Below are 16,009 nucleotides of genomic sequence, written 5' to 3' on the forward strand. Positions count from 1 at the left end.
AACAGGCGCTTCCCTCAAGATCCTCTTTTCTCTGCTCAGTATAGTCTCCACCATATTTAGCACGGCAAGTGCAAACAGTAAGTACAACCCAACATCCTTTCTCCACAATTTAATATTTAAAGCAATGTGTTTATATTGTGCAATTGTTTCAGGGAACATTCACTTTCTCTTACTTTTCCAAATGATTGTGATATGAAGGAAGAACCAAGTTGAAGGGTTTTTAAAGAGGAGGGGGAATATCCTTGTAACATGGGGAGAAATCTGCTTTGCAGTGGTTATATCCAAACCTTTCTAATATTCAGTTTATCAGACACATAAAAAGTCTCCAAGTGACTTGCATCATTTAAAAAACAAAACAAAACTAATAGAATATAATGATTGGTTTCACTGAGCTGAATTCCAGTTCATACCTCAGCTTAATCGGGGCTTCTGTTTTCAATTTGAATGGAATCTAGTTTGAGGGAATGCACATTGAATGAGAGTATTTCTCATGAAGCAATGGGATACAGATGGATTGTAGCTTTGTAGCTAACATCCTGTGTACCTGACTTCAAACACTGATGGTGAAAGCACACTGGAGCAGGAATAAACAGTAATGTGTAAGCAGCCTAAAAGCAGGAAAAGCCTAGTCAGAAGTCTAAGGCAGGGAATGCATGGCCTTCCATATGCTATTCGGCAATAAAGCATGAAAGGGGGATCCCCTATCCTCCAGATTACAGCAGTATCTGGATGGCCAAAGGTTCCTCAGCCTTTGTTTAAAGGTTATTATCTCACATTTTCATGTAAAACCATACTCTGAAGTTTCTCATTTGGAATAGGGATAGCAATGTAAATCCTGTCCACACCAGTAACTTTTAAAATACAGTGGTACCTCTGGTTATGAATTTAATTCTTTCTGGAGGTCCGTTCTTAACCTGAAACCATTCTTAACTTGAGGTACCACTTTAGCTAATGGGGCCTCCCGCTGCAACCGCACGATTTCTGTTCTCATCCTGGGGCAAAGTTCTTAACCCGAGGTACTACTTCTGGGTTAGTGGAGTCTGTAACCCGAAGTGTTTGTAACCCAAGGTGTTTGTAACCCGAGGTACCACTGTACCCTATTAAGTATAAACAAACCTATAACTTCATTGGAATTATTATTCTCATAAGTAAACCAGAGTTGTTGTATTGACTTCTGTAACATTGTTAATATGGCCATTTATATATCTGATTTACATATTGCAGATTCCACATTTCCCCTTCCTGCTTCTGGTTCACCTGTATATAAAAATCATGTAAACAACTCCAATCAATCCACAGAAGATGGTGAAAAATACTTGACTGGTCCATGGATGACTCGCTTTGTTCCTTCACTCCACACTGCTGTGGTTATTTTCAGCCTTCCTTTAAACATTATGGCAGTTCTCATGTTTGTGGTCAAATTAAGGCTTAAAAAGCCAGCCGTGGTGTACATGCTCAACTTGGCTTCTGCAGATGTCCTCTTTGTGAGTCTGCTTCCTTTTAAGATTGTCTACAACTTTTCTGGAAACAACTGGATCTTTGGGCCTGTGATGTGTCGATTTGTCGCTGCCGCCTTCTACTGCAACATGTACTGCTCCATCCTGCTGATGATGGTGATAAGCGTGGACCGTTTCCTGGCCGTGGTGTACCCAATGCAGTCCCTGTCCTGGCGCACAGCAAGACGGGCCTCGCTGGTCTGCTTTCTCATCTGGCTTCTGGCTATAGCTGGGGTGATACCTCTGCTTGTCAGTGAGCAAACACAGAGATTATCCCGGTTAAATATTACAACCTGTCACGATACATTAGATATATTTGCTATTATGAAGATATTTCGGCATTACTATTCTGCATTATTTATTTTGTTCTTTTTTATACCGTTATTAATCTCCGTTACCTCTTATGTGTGCATTATAAGGAAACTTTCTTCGTCCAATGTTGCTGCAGAGCCTAGTAAAAGGAGACGTGCCATTCTCCTGTCTGTAGCAGTCTTGTCTTCTTTTATTATTTGTTTTGGTCCTACAAATGTCCTATTACTAATGCACAGCTTGCGCATCTCACCTGATCAACCCCTTGAAAGCCTGTATTTTGCCTACATCTTAGCAGTCTGCACTGGGTCCATAAACTGCTGCACTGATCCCTTAATTTATTATTATGCTTCTTCAAAGTGTCAAAAGCAGGTGTGGGATCTCCTGTGCTATAAGAAGCATTCGGTTTTTGCACAAAGCAGTCAGACAACAAGCAGCAATGCCACTAAGCTATTAAGCGGCCTGAATAATTTGTCTCAAGCATAGCATCTTACATTAAATATGTTTGCAGTACAGTAATACTCGTTCGGAAACCTAGTTGTTGCATGCTACCTATTTTACAGCCTCTGCCTTTAACGTCCATGCATTCTTTCTCTAGAATATTTATGCTTTTTCTTATATTCCAAGAATAAGGTATCAGACCATGGTTTTTCTGCGGCTGCTGTTAAAATAATGTCTGTCTAGAGATGTGATTTGCTCCAATGGTGACTGTATAGAAATAAATATTATATATTGTTGTCTAGTTATTTTCTCATTATAATTTCCATAACATTAACAAATAATAAGTGAACTGTTGCCATTTTACATCTATATGAAGTAATTATGAGTTTGCGGGCAAGGGGGCATCAATATGCTGATGACACTAAGGTCTCTTTTTCCATAACATCTGTGTTGGGGGAGGCTGGGCAGTCTCTGGATCCATGCTTGGATGTAGTGGCGAGATGGATAAGGAAAAACCAGTCTGAGTTGGATAGAATTAGGTTACAGTTTTATTGGCCCTAAGCAGCCACCGTAAGGAGGGGGGTGCTGCTGACGATTGAGAAAGCAAGGGGGGAGGAGATTACTCAGAGCAATACCATTTTTAAAAAAATGCTATCTATTAAAGTTTCAAAAAAGATTACAAAAATAATAAAAAGAGAGAAAAGAAACAAAAGATACAAAATACAGAAAAATAAAAACAAATCAATTTTTCCATGTCTTATCTTTCATTTACTTGTTTCCCTGACCTCCTCACACCTCCCTTTTTTGTATTCCAGTTCAGTTAGTTAATTCAGCAAATGCTTTCCCTCTTTGTTTTTATCTTAATCCTTTATCTTAATATATTATAACTTTACATTTTCACCTGTTAACAATCCATTTTTTACATACTCCTTTGTAACGTTACTGCTAAAATGCCTTAGCTTCATTCCAACATCATTCTAACATTCATTAATTTTGCAATATTTCTGTAAATAGTCTTTAAATTTTTTCCAATCTTCTTCCACCGACTCTTCTCCCTGGTCTCGGATTCTGCCAGTCATTTCTGCCAGTTCCATATAGTCCATCACCTTCATCTGCCATTCTTCCAGGGTGGGTAGATCTTGTGTCTTCCAATACTTTGCAATGAGTATTCTTGCTGCTGTTGTTACTCAGAGCAATACCATTAACCCAAGAGGCAACGGTTCTGAGTCTCTCTGTTGAACATTGACTAAAATACATCGGTAAGAACTTATTGTCTATCTATTGCTGGCAGTCTGCCGTGAGAGGGAGGGATCAGATTCCCTGACATGTGGAATAGAATGTCCCTATATTCATCTGAGGAATGGTGGAGGTTATGCTAAAGGTGTCCTACATTAAAGGTACTCTTAAGATTTTCCCCTGAGCAGGGCAATATTTGCCACAGAGGAATGTATGAGTGTGTGTTGAAAATAGTCTACAGCACAAAGGTAACATTTACCATTGTTGATCCACCTACTTTTTAACCTCTCCCCCTCTGGCCATGTGGCCCTCCGAAAAAGGGAGGAAAGCCCTTGGGTGGAAAAAAAGGTTCCCCAACCCGGATTTCATCTAACATTCGTTCGAGCCTAATGTTGATTAATGGTAAAGCACTTTATCCACTGAGAATGTATTTAGGATGGTGATAAAATATGAATTTTGCTTTTTAATGTAAAAAGGTAAAGGGACCCCTGACCATTAGGTCCAGTTGTGACCGACTCTGGGGTTGTGTGCTCATCTTGCTCTATAGGCCAAGGGAGCCGGCGTTTCTCTGCAGACAGCTTCCGGGTCATGTGGCCAGCATGACTAAGCCGCTTCTGGTGAACCAAAGCAGCACACGGAAACGCCGTTTACCTTCCGGCTGGAGCAGCCCCTATTTATCTACTTGCACTTTGACATGCTTTTGAACTGCTAGGTTGGCAGGTGCAGGGACTGAGCAATGGGAGCTCCCTCCGTCACAGGGATTTGAACCACCAACCTTCTGATCAGCAAGTCCTAGGCTCTGTGGTTTAACCCACAGTGTCACCCGCGTCCCTAATTGCTTTTTAATGTATTCTAACCCTTATTTCTTGCTGAAAACAGATGGTCTGAAAACCACAAAAAATGTTTTTTATCTATTAATGTGACATAATGGGCTTTCCAGGAATGCTTTTAGGAAGAGTGTTTTATAAAAGTAAAGAAAACAGAAGACATGTCTGAGAGTTTTCTTTGGTGCTTTGGGGAATAGCCAGAAAAAAGAAATCAAGAACCCTCTGCTCCATATAAGATGAAGTGGTGTTGTGACAGTGGGGTTGGGCTCAGCTTCTTCTACAGATAAACTAACATTAAAGCCCAAAATAGGCAAGGAGATGACAAGTGGATTTAGATCTCAGGGTGGAAATAAAGGAAGCTTCTTTTCAGGCAGATCCCTTCAGTTACTTCTTAGAGACTTAGTGGAACCAAAAGATGAGGTTCACCGCTGGAGGAGAAATGGACCCCTCTCTGAAGATCCTGTTTCCTCTGTTTAGTATGGTCTTCACCTTATTCAGCACAGCAAGAGCAAAAAGTAAGTACAACACAACACAATTTCACTGTCTCTGATCTTTCCAAATGATTGTGCTATGGAAGAAAACCCATGCTGAAGCAGCAAGAGTAAAGGAGGAGGGAGAATATCCTTGCACTAGGGAAAATGTACTTCTCAGTGGTAATATTCAGTTTATCAGTCATTTGCACACAAAAAAATCTCTAAGTGAGTGCAACATTTTAAGAGCATAAGTCATAACATAAGATCGGAAGAACAATGAATAAAGCATTTTGTGGGGGGTTTTGCTCTAAAATTCCTACCCTAAAGAACTCAGAGAAGCTATGAACTATGCCGAGCAGGGCACCCAAGATGAACAGGTCATAGTGGAGAGTTTTGACCAAACGTGATCCACCTGGAGGAGGAACCGGCAAGCCACTCCAGTATCCCTGCCAAGAAAACTCCATGGACAAAGACAACAACTCCTTGCACAATCTGCCTCTGATATTTCAGCAAGGAGGTGATGTACTTCACAGAAAATCAAGGATTTCTTTACTGCATAAGACCTTTTATTTTGCTAAAAATAAACTTGTCTCTATTAGACTGGGCAAAAAAAAAGCTGGCCATATTTCTCCCCTCACAGAGATAGAGATCCAAGCACCCTTAACATGCTACAGTTTCTAGGATTCGTCGATGAAAGTTTTTGCTTTAAATGTATGGTGTGTACACAGGCAATGTCAGAATATGACTATGTATACATTAGCAGCATGAAACACAGCGACTTGTCCCTGTCTCCCTTAGTTTCAAGTCACATTCTTAGAGGGCTGTACACACCAGTGAAGGGGCAGGGATGTCTTCACCTGGTGTCTATTACCAGATTTGTTTCAACGCACTGAGCTCGAGTTCACTGAAGCTGTCGGCTGCATGTGTGCTGTCATCTGTACATGCACAGTGGCTGTCACCCCAACTTAACATTTGTTTCCATTTTCAAGCTGATGGAAGCTGGCTTGAGGGAAAGCACATCAAAGAGGAGTACTTCTTGAGAAGCTGCAAGATGCAGATGGATTGTGGCTAATGTCATGTGTATTTGGTTTCAAATACCAGCAAGTATTGCTGGTAGACCCCATGGTCTAAACTAAAGGTTACTTCGCACAGTTTCAGGATCGGCAGAATAGCTGAAGTTTCTCACTAGCAATAGGAAATATGTAAATTTCGTCTACACCAATAATTTTTAAAGCACCAATTGTGTAATTCAATAATTTAATCTGAATTCATATTCACATGAGTAAACTAGCGTGGTTGCATTGATGTTTGTAACATTAGCTATATATGTATTCATAGATTTGATTTACATATTGCTTCATCTTTCAGATTCATCCTTCGACATCCAGGGTCTTTCTTTTGCTAGTTTCCCTGATAGGAAAATAAATGCTAATGATAAAGAAATAATTACTATTGATACATTGAACAACTACAATCAATCCATAAATCAAGTGGCTACCACAAAACAAGCTGAAAAATACTTGTCTGGTCCATGGCTGACTCGCTTTGTTCCTTCACTCCACACTGCTGTGGTTATTTTGAGCCTTCCTTTAAACATTATGGCAATCCTTATGTTTGTGGTCAAAATAGGGTTTAAGAAGCCAGCTGTGGTGTACATGCTCAACTTGGCTTCTGCAGATGTCCTCTTCGTGAGTGTGCTTCCTTTTAAAATTGCCTACAACTTTTCTGGAAACAACTGGATCTTTGGGCCTGTGATGTGTCGATTTGTCACTGCTGCCTTCTACTGCAACATGTACTGCTCCATCCTGCTGATGATGGTGATAAGCGTGGACCGTTTCCTGGCCGTGGTGTACCCAATGCAGTCCCTGTCCTGGCGCACAGCAAGACGGGCCTCGCTGGTCTGCTTTCTCATCTGGCTTCTGGCTATAGCTGGGGTGATACCTCTGCTTGTCAATGAGCAAACACAGAGATTATCCCTGTTAAATATTACAACCTGTCACGATACATTAGATATCTCTGTTATTATGGATATATTTCGGTATAACTTTTCTGTATTATCCATTTTGTTCTTTTTTATACCGTTATTAATCTCTGTCACCTGTTATGTGTGTATTATAAGGAAACTTTCTTCATCCAGTGTTGCTACAAAGACTGCTAAAAAGAGACGTGCCATTCTCCTGTCTGTAGCAGTCTTGTCTTCTTTTATTATTTGTTTTGGCCCTACAAATGTCCTATTATTAGTGCACAACTTGCGCATCTCACCTGATCAACCCCTTGAAATTCTGTATTTTGCCTATAGCTTAGTGGTCTGCATTGGTACCATAAACTGCTGCATTGATCCCTTAATTTATTATTATGCCTCTTCAGAGTGTCAAAAGCAGGTGTGGGATCTCCTGTGCTATAAAAAGCAGTCTGATCTTGAACAAAGCAGTCAGACAACAAGCAGTAATGCCACCAATCTTTTTAGTGGCCTGAAAAATTTGTCTCAAGCATAGAATTTTACAGTGTGTGGTACAGTATTCGTAAATATAGGTGTTGCATGACAAACATGTGAATATTTGTTTACAGTTCACGTCTTTAATGTCCATGCCATTCTTTCTCTAAAATATTTATGCTGTTTCTTATATTAAAGGCTATATAAAATCAAAGAATCAGAGAATTTTAGAGTTCCCTTAATCAGGACACTATACTTCTGTTGATGCAGCCTAGAATAGCACTTTGCTGCTGCATCATGCAAAATATTTCAAACTGGATTTTTTTATTATTATTATTTTGGCCACTGTTAACATTAAAACTAATGTTTTTCCAGAGATCTGGTTTGTTCCAGTGAGGATGTATATATATATATATATATGTAGTTAATACATATTATTGTCCCAATTATTTTATTAGTATATAATAATGTTAATAATATTTCTTGAGGCAGATATTAGCTTATTGTCATTAATTTGGGGGGTTTTTCTGACAAGAGCCTTCTGAAACAGGTATGTGATTTAACCCTTTTCAAAAAGAATGCATTAGTACATTCACTCAAACCAAATTGTAGCTTTTCCAATAGAGAAGACACAGGAGGCAGAGCTTAGATGTACTTTATAAGCTGTCAGACTCTATGATTCAGTGTAACCAAACAAATTAGAAGTGATAAACGTTCAGAGTTGCCTAATGTAAACAGACTATTGAGTCCAATAGGGTTTTTTGTGGTGGTGGGGGAGTTGGCTCAGACTTTTAATTACGCTTGGCTGCAGATTGTGTATGTGTGTGCATGCAGACTATGGGTTACAGCCTTTGCTTTTTTCTGGGAGGACGCAGGGGTATGCATACCCCCTAAACATTTTGTGAATCTAAGTTTGGCCTCATTGAAGGGCAGCATTTCAATATGAGTAGGAAAATGAGACTTTTTTAAAAAAGCATTGGTTACAGCCAACCAAATTCTACTCAGAGTAGACCCATTGAAATTAACGAAGCTAAGGTAAACATGTACTTTAACAACACTGTGTCTACTCTGAGTAGGACTAACACTGGATGCAGCCTTAGACAGGCGAACATCATACTAGACAAGGGAGTCGGGCAGACTGTGTCAGGGCTGGGCCTGTGCTAAGTACAAAGTGCAGTATTGGAGGTTTGATGAAAACAACAAGAGGTGGCAAGTGTTATGTACTGAAGTTCTCACCCTGGGCCAGCAGGGAGATACTGTAGATAGTTATGCAAATAAGGGATCGAAAGTAACGTTCAGTGATTGGATAGTTACAGAAAATGGTTACTGTTGCGTTCTAGTGGAGCTCTATATAAGCAGGCTGGCTGAACCCTTCAGTTCAGTTCTGTTCTGGCCTATGAATAAACAAGAGCTGTTTGAAGAATCGCTGTGTCGTCTCATATGTTCACCCACAACTTAACAGCAAGGGTGCTCATCCTGATGCACACGCAGACCTCTTCCTGCTGCCCTCTCTCCAAAAAAACCTTTCTGATAGCTCCGTGCGGCTGGGCTTCTTCCAACTGCAGGAACCTCCTGGAGTAGTTGGAAAAAACAGTAGGAAAAGGCTGAGGGACTGACTTGTTCCTCCTCTCCCCTTTCAGCAACATGGTCAGATCTCCAGGTGCTTTATGTGGAAGCTGAATGTCAGTGGGAGAAGGCTGGGAGTGGGGGAAACCATGTATGCCATCGCCTTGAGCAACTTGGAAGAAAGGGGGGAACAGAAATAAAATAATAAACAATAATGGATAGACAAAGTTCCTGTTCATTCATTCGTGGATGATGTCATTCCTACGGATCTGAAGAACACATTATTACCATCATGATGGGCTGCAGTTCCATGGCAGAGCACATGTGTTTTGTTGCAGGAGTCCCTGGGTTCAGTTTCCAGCATCTCCAGGTTTTGTTGGGAAAGGCTGTGTCCTGAAACCTGGACAGCCACTGCTAGTCAACGTACACATCACTAATCTAGATGGATCACTGGTCTGATCCATCAGAGTTTTTCTTATGCTTTTGTTTTCATGAGCCTGCTACTTGCCTAAGCTCCTTTTCCACCCCACTAATCTATTATGATAGGGCAATAGAGTCATTGCTGCTGGTCACTGCAGTCTTATCAGGATTTTCAATTTCTCTAAAACTGGAATTACAGCCACAAGCCCAAAAGGAAGGTGTATAGGTCTGAAGTTCTCAGACTGAGGCCAAACAAACTTCCCTGAAGAAGATCAGCTGGCAGCAATCCTTCATCACTGGAAGGACATAAGAAGCTGCCTTATACCAAGTCAGGCTAGTTGACCACAATGGCTAGCAAGATACCTCCAGGAAACCCAGGAAATTGGCATCAAGACCTTCTCCTGTTGTTGGTCCTCACCAATTGGTATTCAGCTGCATATCTTTTCTGAACATGAATGGTCTGGAAAGCCATTGTGCCTAGTAGCCATTGGCAGAGGTCATAGAATCATAGAATCATAGAGTTGGAAGAGACCACAAGGGCCATCGAGTCCAACCCCCTGCCAAGCAGGAAACACCATCAGAGGTCCCATGTGGGGTTTAGGCAGATGAATGGGGATGAGACAGAATCTGTGTTTCTTGGGGTTTTTTGATCCAGTGCTCCTATGTGATATGCTGCAGCTCTTTTTCATGGAAAAATACTTATTATATATTATTTCTTTCTTACATTTTTATACTGCCCTTCATCCAAAGATCACAGGGCAGTTTACAACATAAAAGCATGAAATACATAACAGCAAAATAATAAATAAATAAATGCCTCTAACACATTTAAAAGTCCAAAATTGTTTAATCAACTAAAGAGCTGGCTGGAGAGCATTTTTACCTGATGCCTGAAGTCCCTGGGGAAAACATTCCACAAATGGGGAGCCACCACAGAAAAGGCTCGTTCTCGTGTTGCCCACCCTGCTTGCACATTTAGAATTCAGCTTGTTTCACACAGCTGTAGAAGCATTTCACATGCAACTCTTACATATGAGGTAATTTCTCTTATCCTTCATTTAATGTGAGAACTTTTGTCTTCCGGACAAAGCATGAAAAGAACTTCCCCCCTAAAAACAAGTTTGAGAGATGCAAAGAAGGTGGCGATCAGAGAAAGAATTCTTCACTCTGAATGGGGTTGCAAAGTAAGAGTGGCTATTATAGGAGTACAGATCATAAATCATGAATTGGGATATGGATGCAATACTGCCTAACTAAGCTGAATTAATTTATACCTGTCAAAAGACCAAAAGGTGTGTTTCCCATTCTCAGGAAAATGGATGGTGCTGTCTGTGGCCAAGCCTTGTGCCCAAAGCACATGAACCAAATAAATGGTCTTCCATATGCAGTTAAGTCTGGAGTTCATTCATTGCACTACCAATTCAAGTTTAAAGTGTAGCCAAGGAGTGAAAATGTTTTGTGTATAATAAGGATGCCTTAAAAATCAAACAGAATACTAGGTGTAAAAGAAGCACTACTTTTAAATACCCAGGTGTTGTCTCAAAAATAATTCCTTTGGAACACAAAATTGCTGGTGTGATTCACCTGAATGGACAATTTATTTCTGGGTGTATTTCAGCTCCTGGATCCATAAAGGTTCTACTTGATTTAATTGCTAAACTGCTGACATACCATGGGTGTTAACTCCTGCAAACATTCTTTATAGGACTACTAAACATCAGAGCAGTTATTTGTAGAAGTAATAAAAGTGTTCAAGGTTGTTTTTCATGTTTATTTTGTTACATTTATATCTTGCCCTTCCTCCAGGTTCGTTAAAATCAGCAACAACCCTATGAGGTAGCTTAAGGTTCCTCCAAATGACCTGCTTATTGAGCATACACCCTGGTTTTCTTGCACAAAGCTTATACTGCAGTCAGATTATATCCAGTTTCATTCTGATATGTTTGCAGAGTAGTTCTATGACGAGCATTCTTCCTGCATTCATTCTGATTTGCTTGTGGGGTGTTTGCCAACCTTCCACCTTTAATGCATTCCGCCATCACTTTCCAAACTGCGAAATGTCTTTTTTAAAAAGTGGTTTTGTTGCGCTTTAATCCACGTCAGCTGTGAAAGCCTGAAGTTCCAGTTTGCGCTTGAAATCACATAGCTCTGGGTGATTTGTAGTAAATCAGCATTTTTTTTTTTACTTTCAACTGTTTTAACAAAAGTAGCAACAAAACTAATTTCAGCCCCCCCCCCCCACCGAGCCCTAATTTATACTGCTAATATGAAGAGAGATTGAGGGAATCAGGAATGGATTGTTTCATGAAAGGCCTACAAGCTCCATTCAGTTCTGACATGCACAACAAATTCCTAGGCTCTGAATTCTTCAATTCTATACATATGTCTTTTGCACCAATCTCCAGTTTGTAGGTTTCAGGGTTGCAGTTAAAAAACAACTGCAACATGCAAATCTGTCCACTTCTGAAATAAGCTATACAATATTTTTATGCTTTTACATCATTCTCCCAAATTCCATGTGATGCCAGGAAATTGCTGACTAATACATCTGTATCTGGAGAGGGAATTTCTGCAGGAGAAATCACTCCAAGCTGATATCACTCCTTAGATCTGGTTCTTGTTGACAGCCATTGAATGTTCTCTTTGCATCCATCAAGGCCACCATCCTAGAAATAAACAAAGAATTCTGGGAAAAGTTTCCTTCTGGCAATGTTTTCTCTTACTCAGTGCTTGGACACATACCAGTTACGAGATAGAACATTCTTTCACATCTTTAAGATAATATGACATTTGCTGAGTTTAAAAGAATGCTCTTGGTGGGTGGATTCCAGATAGACTGGTTAGTTTAGCTGAGACAAAATGGGGAAAGTGTGGTATTTAAATATCCATGTTGCCATTTGCAAAATATACACTGCAGTTGCATCTGGGGGCTTTTTTCCCTTATCATACAACAGCCATTATTATTTTTGGGGGGAAAGGGGTTAATAAGCATACAAATCTGTTTTTAACACAAAGGAAGTAGTGTGGGGCTTCAAAGAATTAGCTGTAAACTCATAACTGTTCCTCTCCACATAAATATTTAGTAAAAGGCGAAAGATTTATACGATCTGAAGAGAAACCAGACTGTAGCTATTATCATTAGTTCAGTTTTGTCTGAAGTTATTCCATACTTTCCCATGGGTCCTTCAGCCTTGTTATTATCTAGTTTTCTTTGGCAGTCTCCTGCCATTTCACCCTAGTTACCAGCTAACTGGAACTGTTGTTGTTAAGTTGTGGTTGAACATATCAGACGACACAGCGATTCTTCAAACAGCTCTTGTTTATTCTCAGGCCAAGACAGAACTGAACTGAAGGGTTCAGTCAGTCTGCTTATATAGAGCTCCAGTACAATGTAACTGTAACAATTTTCTAAAACTATCCAATCACTGAAAGTCACTTTTGATCCCTTATTTGCATAACTATCTACAGTATCCCCCTGCTGGCCCAGGGTGAGAACTTCAGTACATAACAGTTGTCTTTTCATCTCATATGCCTGGTTCATAGTTTATGATAAACTCTTAACCATTTAGGCCCAGTTCACATGTAATGCTAGGCCAAACCATGGCTTAGCGTGAACTAGCAAATGTGTGGGTTCGCAGACTGAGGTTCACAGCCACAGAGTTGCTCCTGGGGTCCTGCTGCAGCCGTGATCTTCAGTCTGCGTACCCACTCATTCATGCTAAACCAGTAAGCTTCAGACTTGTCAGAGGCTCCACCTTGAGCCAACACATATTTATAATATATTTGTAGGGCTGTTGTGCTGCTCTGATGTCCCACTTTAAGTCAAGCCCAGCAGCGGGTCCATACTCAGCAGCTGAAGCCCAATGCACTAAACCAGTGGGTTTTAAAAAATAAATAAATCAGTATACCATTGTGGAGGATGTACCATCTAGGCCTGGTGGAATGTTTTTATATGTGCTGGGAGCTGCTCAGAGTGGCTGGGGCAACCCAGTCAGAAGGGTGGAGTACAAATAATAAAAGTACAGTGGTACCTTGGGTTACATATGCTTCAGGTTACATACGCTTCAGGTTACAGACTCCGCTAACCCAGAAATAGTGCTTCAGGTTAAGAACTTTGCTTCAGGATGAGAACAGAAATTGTGCTCCGGCGGCGCGGCAGCAGCAGGAGGCCCCATTAGCTAAAGTGGTCCTTCAGGTTAAGAACAGTTTCAGGTTAAGTACAGACCGCCAGAACGAATTAAGTACTTAATCTGAGGTACCAATGTAGCAGTAGTAGTAGTAGAAAGGTTTTCGTCAGGTGTTTAAAAGTCAGTGCAGAAGGCACCTGCTGAATCTCAATTGGCAAAGTGTTCCACAGGACTGGGCCAATGACACTAAAGACTCCATTTTCATGTTGTTGTCAAACAAGCCTGGCTAATGGCTAAAATGTAACCCAGCTATCTTCAAATCCTTCTTCAGAATGAGGCCTTCTCCTTGGCCTGTGGCAAATTGCAGTCCTCTCACCCCTCTACCTGCTGTATTCAGTTTCTTCCACAGATATGCTGCCCACTGGGCTGAGCAAGCCACCATCTCTCAGCCTAACCTACCTCGCTGAATTGCTGTGAGGAAAATGAGAGAAAATAATATACTGTAAATGCCCACTGAGAGTCCTTTCCCGGCCTTTACATGCAATTCTAACTACCAACTGTTATTGCTAAGGATAAGGGAAAGAAGTAGCACTCTCTCTCTGTTTTAACTGTTTTTAAATGTTTCGGTTATTATGCTTTTTTAATTTCTTGTTTTATTGTGTATTTTAATTAAGGATGTTTTAATGTCCCAGTGGATTTGTTGTGCATTATAACTGCTTACTTATTTTATGGCTGTAAACTGTTTAGAAGCCATTTTGACAAACAGCATACAAATTAATAAACAACAGCAATGTGTGATCTATTTGAGATTTCTGCACTGCAGGGGGCTGGACTAGATGACCCTCGGAGCCCCTTCCAACTCTACAATTCTATGATCCTAACAATAATATGAAGCTGAATTATGCTGCTATATATGAGAAGCTAAATATCATCTGTAAGCCACTCCTGGAGGACTTTAGCACTGAAAGGTGGTGTAGAAATAGTTCAAACAAACAATAAACCTGCTACCGACCTTTTGCAGGAATGAGGGGAAGAAAAAATATATATTTAAATAGATTATATTGCATAGGTTCTAGATCTACTATATTCTGTTCCTCACCTGTCCTTCATTTCAGGGAAGAATGCAGGCCCTAATGAATGTTTAGCCTTGTAAAGTCTCCCCAGGAGGGTGAAGTTTGGTAGGAGGCAAGTGGGAAGAAGGGGAACCCTTCTCCTGCCATTTGTTTACCCCCTGGATCATCACACCTACGTGTTCCTTTTATCCCCTGTGGCACTACTCCACCTTGGTGAGTAAGCATGGAGTATTGCCAGAGACAAAACCCAGTTGGGGTATGGCAGGAAGTTTCAGGGGAGGTATTGAGTTCTCCTTTCCCTCCCATCCTTCTTAATGTTTCCTGAGGGCACTTTGCAATTGAAAAGGAGCCTGAAGTATAAAGGAGGCTGAAGTATGAAGTACAGCTTGCTCCTAGGAAAGCCCATCTAAGTGAATATACTTAGATGAGTTAATAAGCCAGGAATGCAGTTTTATTGCCAAGGGTAATCATTTACCCTTTAGTGTAAACAACAGGCTTTAATTGTGCAAAAAAGAAAAAAAGAAAGGATCAGGTGGGAAAGTAGTCAAAGCTGAGCAGTTTAAGAAAGCTCTTTTATGTTTTCAGCACAATAGAGTAGCTTAAGGAATAAAATATAGAAAATGGGAAAGTATATTATTGTGTAACTTTTAGATTATGACCATTCAAGCAAAGCAAGGAATGTTGTGTTAATTCATTGTAAACAGACAAGATGAATCATCCAGACAGTTTTTGCCTATTAAGGATCTGAATAGATAGGATGTTGATATTAGTCATTCTGAACCTTGATTAAGGAGATAAGTTGTAATTAAATACAGATGTGAACTTCAGAGGAAATTATGTCCCTGAATTTATGGCCTGCCTTTTCTGCTAAGTATCTAAACAGCCATTAAAAAGTCAGATCTTGTATCTGTGTTTGGTTATTTGAGTTAGCAGGAGGTCACCAGCTTCAGACTGTCTAAACTAGAAATGATATATGTTAAATCCATGATGAGAGACTCCCATGTAGTTGAGCAATCCTAAGAAGGGGAAGAGTGATTGAAGTGGGGACAATCTGCTACTTCCAAAGTCAGGGGAGATAAGAGTTTCCCCTTCTTTCCCCCAGCATTTGTTGCAAAAAAGTATTGTGGTATGACTTGCTCCTGTTGAGGTTTCCCACAATGCCCTTATTCCAGGATATTCCATTCCCCCAGTTTCTTATTCCATTCAAGAGTCAGAGCACGCTCAGAATGCATATACAGCAGACATTTAAAGCACTTTCCGCTTCAAGAACCCTGGAAAATGTAGTTTACTACGTACAGAACTACAATTTGCAGTGCCCTTAACAAGCTACAGTTCCCAGCATTGGAGAGGCTGTGCTTTAATGTAAGGTGTGTTTGCAACCTCAATCTTTATTGATTTTAGGAACAGACCCTGAACAAGACATTTCCCCCTGAAGAGTTATGTGTGAATGCCTCCACAATCCTTGCTCTTTCCTCAAGCCTGCTGATAAATCCGTTTCATACACACATTGTGCCATTTTGGTCACATAAGGATCTGCACCTGAAGAATGAGTTCTGGACAGTAATGTCTTCTTTCAGCATACTCCATTCCATTCCCCACCAATCCTG

General features: G+C 40.4%; 1 protein-coding gene and 1 pseudogene across 2 annotated transcripts; both read left to right on the forward strand.

The window, feature by feature from the left end:
- Positions 1–387: 387 nt before the first annotated feature.
- On the forward strand, positions 388–2,380 carry LOC310827610 (proteinase-activated receptor 1 pseudogene; annotated as a pseudogene). The gene has a single exon. The product of its transcript is annotated as a proteinase-activated receptor 1 pseudogene (transcript).
- Positions 2,381–4,504: 2,124 nt separating this feature from the next.
- On the forward strand, positions 4,505–7,420 carry LOC310827644 (proteinase-activated receptor 1-like). Its single transcript, XM_083703803.1, has 2 exons — positions 4,505–4,824; positions 6,151–7,420. Exons 1-2 carry the CDS (start codon positions 4,725–4,727, stop codon positions 7,275–7,277), a joined length of 1,227 nt encoding a protein of 408 aa, XP_083559929.1. The 5' UTR covers positions 4,505–4,724; the 3' UTR covers positions 7,278–7,420.
- The last annotated feature ends 8,589 nt before the right edge of the window (positions 7,421–16,009 follow it).

This window comes from Podarcis gaigeae (assembly GCF_964106915.1).
Source record: "Podarcis gaigeae genome assembly, chromosome: 11".
Classification (NCBI taxonomy): Eukaryota; Metazoa; Chordata; class Lepidosauria; order Squamata; family Lacertidae; genus Podarcis; species Podarcis gaigeae.

What these genes read in the sequence shown, in the direction of transcription:
- LOC310827644 (XM_083703803.1), top strand. Translation starts at nt 4,725, where the DNA reads ATGAGGTTCACCGCTGGAGGAGAAATGGACCCCTCTCTGAAGATCCTG. An exon ending in CAGCACAGCAAGAGCAAAAA is followed by an intron (nt 4,825 to 6,150) that starts GTAAGTACAACA and finishes TTCATCTTTCAG; the next exon opens with ATTCATCCTTCGACATCCAG.